This window comes from Pteropus alecto, unplaced genomic scaffold (genome assembly GCF_000325575.1).
Source record: "Pteropus alecto unplaced genomic scaffold, ASM32557v1 scaffold233, whole genome shotgun sequence".
Taxonomy (NCBI): Eukaryota; Metazoa; Chordata; class Mammalia; order Chiroptera; family Pteropodidae; genus Pteropus; species Pteropus alecto.
Genome location: NW_006434367.1, coordinates 1,055,574 through 1,061,558, shown reverse-complemented (window position 1 = coordinate 1,061,558; position 5,985 = coordinate 1,055,574). Strand labels below are relative to the sequence as shown.

General features: G+C 36.7%; 1 protein-coding gene across 17 annotated transcripts in view; it reads left to right on the top strand.

Moving 5' to 3' along the window:
- The window catches only part of CEP192 (centrosomal protein 192), a 138,291-nt gene that overhangs the window by 109,610 nt on the left and 22,696 nt on the right, over positions 1–5,985 (top strand). For all 17 annotated transcript variants that reach the window (XR_003045514.1, XM_015587238.2, XM_025044889.1 and 14 more), the window contains 2 exons: positions 4,815–4,993; positions 5,616–5,739. Coding sequence is in view for 16 of the 17 variants with exons in the window: in XM_015587238.2 (XP_015442724.1) it covers positions 4,815–4,993; positions 5,616–5,739 (303 nt within the window). In the remaining variant the exon portion in view is untranslated. The remainder of the gene's footprint in view (positions 1–4,814; positions 4,994–5,615; positions 5,740–5,985) is intronic.

The window sequence follows — 5,985 nt, the reverse complement described above, 5'->3', positions numbered from 1 at the left end:
ATCTTCTTTACTTTTTTTATTTTTTAATCTATTTCATCTGATATTAGTACTGCTACTCCAGCTTTTCTCTGAATGCCATTTGCTTTTAATATCATTTTCCACCCTTTCACTTTGAGTCTATATTTGTGTTTGGAGCTGAGATGTGTCTCCTGGAGGCAACATATGGTTGAGTTTTGTTTTTTGATCCATTCTGCAACTCTGTGCCTTTTAATTGGTGAGTTCAATTCATTTACATTTAGGGTGATTCTTGAAATATGAGGTCTTCTTATAGCCCTTTTATCTTTTTTCTGATAGCTCAGTGTTTCCATTGCTTCCTTGTGCTTCTGTTTTCTTTATTTTGGTTGGCTTTTGTGCATTTTCCCTCTGGTTCTTCTTGTGTTTTATGTTACATACTTCGGTTCTGAATCTTTGATGTGTGGTTACCATTACAAATATGTAAAGGATAGTTATATTTATATATGGTCGTCCATTTTCTTCTGCACATGCCTTATCTCCATTCCCCTTTGTGAATTTGGATCTTTAAATCCTTCCCTTTTCAGTCATTGTCTCAATTTGTATGCTGAAAGTTCATTACTATCTTGCTATAACAATTCTCTTATTATTATTTAAGCTTATAATGCCCTGTTCATAGTAGGGGTTGCACTCCTCTGCTTCTATTTGCCTGATAGTCACTTTACTCATAATTATTTTTATTTTTTTTTGAGGGGCGGGGTTCATTTTGTTTTAGGTGAGCTGACCTCATTCAGTATTTCTTGTAGTGCAGGCCTCGTAGTAGAGAATTCCCTCAATTTTTGTATGTCTGGAAAGGTCTTAATTTCTCCTTCATATCTAAAGGAGAGCTTAGCTGGATACATTATTCTAGGCTGGTTGTTCCTTTCACTTAATAGTTTAAATATTCAATTCCATTCCTTTCTGGCTTGTAAAGTCTGCCCTGAGAAGTCCGAGGATAATGTAATGGGTTTTCCTTTATAAGCGACCGTTTTCTTCTCTCTGGCTGCCCTTGGAATTCTGTCTTTGTTGTTGATTTTTGATAATTTCAATACAGTGTGTCTTCGTGAAGGCCTCTTTGAGTTGAGATAATTGGGTGTTCTATTGACTTCTTGAATTCCAAGCTCCAGCTCATTCCTTAGATTTGGGAAATTCTTGTCCACTGTTTGTCTGAAAATGCTTTCTAATCTCTGTTTCTTTTCCTCCCCTTCGAGAATTCTCATTATTCTTATGTTTCCTCTCCTGATGGTATCAGCTAATTCTTGTATTTCTCTTTCATTCTTCGATCTCTCTTTTCTTCCTTCTGATTTATTTCTAGATTTCTGTCTTCAATATCACTGATCCTTTCCTCTGTTTTGTCGACTCCATTACCCAGGCTTGTTATTTCATTTTTCAACTCTTGCAGTGTTTTTTTTCCCTTCAGAAGGTCTCTTCTGTTTTTGTTGTTGTTGTTGTTGTTGTTGTTGTTGTTTTGAGAGTTTCAGTCTTTTTGCTAAAGAGCTCATTCTGCTCATCTAGTTATTTTTTCAATTCTTGAAATTGTCGATATGATTTGTTTTGGATCTCATCGAGTTTTTTCAGAAGTACCATCCTGAATTCTCTGTCATTTAAGTTGCATATTTCTATGTCTATAAGCTTATTTTCTGGAGATTTTTATCTTTCTTTCTGAGATGCCTTGTCACCTTGGTTGTTCATGGTGTTTAATGGACTATTTCTCCGCTTGGGAATTAATGGAAATTTGTTCTGCTTTTTTTTTTTTCCAGAAAGAAGATTTATTGTATAATGGTCCCTAGCCTGTTGCAAATAAGGTGTTTTTCTTTTGGTTTCCAGTAGGTGGCATCTAAGCCCTGTTTTATATAAAGTCCTAAAAAATGCCTTTTTAAAAAATTTTCTTGTCAATATTTAATCATACTCACTACCCTCAGTTTCAGTTCCTGTCAGTGTCAGCGACAGTCTTGGCAATGTTTGCTCAGATTCCCCAGGGGCTCTGCAGTGATTGGTCTAGGATGGTATGGGGGGAGAGGCCCTCTGGGTTGGCAGTTGAGGGCTGTGGCTCAGCCTTGGTTTTGCAACCGGGGCTGGTAAAAATCAACTGTGGTCCTGTCCCGCTTCTCTGTCTAATGACTGGGTCTTGTCGCCCGCTGCAGGGAGCTCACAGCAGTCCTAGGCAGGGCTTTTCAGAGAAGTCCCCATGCCTTCACCCCTCCCCCTTCTCCTGCTGAGAGTTCAGGAGGCTGTGAGAGGCAGCTTCTTTATTTCTCCCAGTCCATCGACCGATACTTGGAGTTCTGACCTGTGGTAGCTCTTATGTTCAGATTCCACACTCAGACGTGCTCATATGCAGTTTGGGTGTTTTTTGTTCAGTTTTAGATGTTCAGCTTATTGTTTCAAGGGGAGAGATCTGGGAACATCTCTTACTCCGCCATGTTTAATCACTTTACTAATAATTTAAGTGCAACATGAAGAAATCCAGATTGCTAATAGTGTTTCATAGGTCCTTTTTGCAACATGAATTCTCCACTCTGGCTCAAATTTAATGCTATTTGTGCATGTGATATATCGCTTACACAGAAGGGGGAGCCATTTCATTCATGAAAGCTTTCTATACTTTGATGATTACGTAACTTATGTGATATTTTTGCGAACATCTATGCCACATAAATTTATAAATTTCAGATTTCTTTACCATAGACAATTCTAGACATACCAGGGGTATCTTGTTAAAAATATTCTGTAGATAAAGACATTAATATGTGTGCTAGGAGATGTCATTAGTAGAATTACAAGGGGATTTTACCAAGTCATTTTTTTTTCCCCTGGGCTTTCTATGGTAAACAGGAGAAAATAGGCTGCAGGCCAGCTGCTGACCCTTTTCTTACCAATGACCTTGATGTTTTTACAGAGTACAGGCCAGTTACTTTGTAAACTATTCCGCAGATTCAGAACACCACAGAAATTATGCTGTTTGTTTTCTCAGTAAACAAAGCTAATTTGTCCCATTACTAGAAATATTTTTTCATTTAGTTAAAACAGTGTCTACCAGGTTTCTCCACTATAAAGTTAGCTACAGTCTTGTAGGGAGGTAATTGATCATGACTTGATCCTCGTCAAACTTTTCGCACCCAGTGATGATTGTTGCCTGAGTCATATTATTACTATCTTGTTTACCAAATGGTGATTTTCTAATTTCATCTTTCTTTCTACATTTATCAATTGTCTTTCCACTATGAGGAAGAGATTTACTTTTTCCTCTTTTATGTATTTATTCACTTATATTAGGATGAACTTATGTGTTCAATATTAATCCTTTACTGTCATATTTGGTCCCTTAATTTGATTGCTTGATTGGTGTATCCCCATCATTCTTTGAGCACCTCCTTATTCAGAGGTACAATAGATTATTCAAGGCTCATCTTACACTTCTCCTGTCCAAGCCCTAAAATAGCTGGGACTTCTCTTAGAAGTCCTCGTTTTTTTTGTAGAGAATGGTATTGAAACCAGGATGTGAGTAAGAGTAGTAAGTGCTATTATTGCTTTTGAGTTATCATTACTTGTAGGCTCCCTCAGTGGACAGAGCTAGGAAGTAAATGCATTTATATATAAATCCATGTGTATCCATTATCTGTCTATAAATATGTTAAAACCACGAGTTAACACTGCTACCTCCGATTCTAATGCAGTACAGTGCATTCCATTCTTCCTTTCCCTAATTGTATCTTTTTTCTCCAGTACCGAGAATCCTGGCCCTATTTGTCCTCAATATATTTACATTTTACTGAATCCTCCTGTTTTTAACCAATCTTATCACATGGTCTCAGTGTTGCCAACTCATATTGACTGAGAGTTCCCTGCAAATCCCAGTGCCACCAACTAAGAGCTCACTGCTGACTCACTCGCCCACCCCTACCATCCCACTGCCTCTAGCTCATGCCTGCTTACTCACTTTTATCTCTACTTACAATGTTAATTTTCTTTTAAGATATTCAGTCAAAGCAAGTTAAAGATAGTAGTTACATATATTTAAAATTATCTTGAAGATCACTTGTGAGGAATTGGTTCTTAGGAAGCTAAAAAGCCAATAATCAAATTTTTTATTTTTAACGGTGCCTTCTTTATTGGTCTGGGGCAGTAGAGGTTCGCTTTAAAAAGGAGGGGACAAGAGGGCAATGGTAAAGGTGAAGAGAGGGATTTCTTTCTGCTGAGTGGTGACTTGAAATAAAGATGTTCCACTCCAGGGTAGGAGAATTTGGGCATCGCACAGTTGAACTTCAATTAAATCATGTGCTTTTCTGATTATAAAATGTATTTGGATTATAATTTTTTGCAATCTAAGGCTTATTAGAAAACAGTTTCAACACTTAATAAAAAAAACTTCTTAAACTCGATTAGCATTTTTTACTGTGATATTTTTTCCAGAAGACTCTTGTTTTAAAGTTTTTTGGTGTTAACATTATGAAACCTGTTATTATTGTGCCGTTATAGATACATTAAGAGAGTCATTGTTTTTTTTTTGTTTTTTTTTTCTTTTAATTCTTAATTTTGGGTAATTTTCTAGTAAATTCTTTTAAGAGATCTCAGGTAGCATGCAGAAGTCAAGGCAGGAAAAATTAAATCATCGGGTATTCTAATTAAAGATTAATATAATAATACTTAACCTATACTGTGTTTTTAATACATTAAGAATACACAATATGAAGGACTTTTATTCATTGAAAAATATACAGTATATAATGTACTTTTAGCTTTATATAAATGTTTAGATTTATGAAGATAATATAAATACTTGACACAGTCTGGCTTGTTATCATTTTTTTTTCTTTCTATAGTGAATCGGACAGTCTTAGGAAACATGGTGGCAATGTTTCTTTGGATGTTTTACCAGTTAAAGGTCCTCAGAGTTCTCCACCTCTTTCACAAGCTGTTTACTCACCTCAAGATAAATCATCTTCTGAAGAAATGTGGACTGTCCAACCTGAACACTTGATTTTGGTAGCCCCTACTACTTGTGAGTATGACAATGATGAAACTACAGGAATGCGCTCTGAAACTCAGGGCTGTATGTATTTAACTCTGTACCCATGGCTCATCTATGAGATATACATGGATTTTATTCAGATGTGACCGATGGCTTTCACAGGTCCTCCTCATTTATTAGAGACCTAACTCAGACTTGACCAGAGCTTCATTCTGACACAAGGCCATGGTCCTCAGTCCAAGTTCCCAGTTCCCCATATGGCAGAGCCATGCATCCCTTCCTGCCATCACATCCTCTGCCCCAAAGAACTCATTTGGCACTTGGGCTCTTTTACCTTTAACATTGATAAAGTTGGTTCATATAGTAGGAACAAATCTGGTACCTATGTATGTACCTGAGATAAGACCAGGTGGTAACAGTTTCCAGATTTTCTTTTTTCTCTGACTTTGTTCAGTAATGAACTTTGTTCAGTACCTTTGTAGTTTCTAAGAGTAAACAGATGGTCTTGATTTGAAATTCCTGTACTTGGGCAGTTGAGAAAGCAAAATAAGCTGGTTTACTGGTGTACTTATTTAATATTTATTTTTACTGTTTATTAACTTTATCTTTTTCACTAATACTAAATGTAAGTAACATTTATCTGATATAATAGGTGATCTGGCAAAAACTGGACGTTTCCAGATTTTAAATAATTCTGTTAGGTTACTGAAATTTGAGCTGTACTGGCCAGCACATTGTCTTACGGTAACACCGCAACATGGATTTATCGAGCCAGAGTAAGTATGACCTTCCCTTTTCTCTGGGTGTTATTCAGATGCTAGCATGGTGACTTTCTAAGGGTTAAATAACATGCCACTTGACTCAGTAGAATTTTTTTGTGTGCTAACTGTACAGAGCGCCATGGATGTTTCTGTAGGACTTACAGTGAGTTTAAGACTCATGCCTCTTAGCGGAATAAAGACCTTGTCCACAGCCAATTGTGGTATATAGCCTAAAAGGGTCAAAAAAAGACGTGTGAGGTG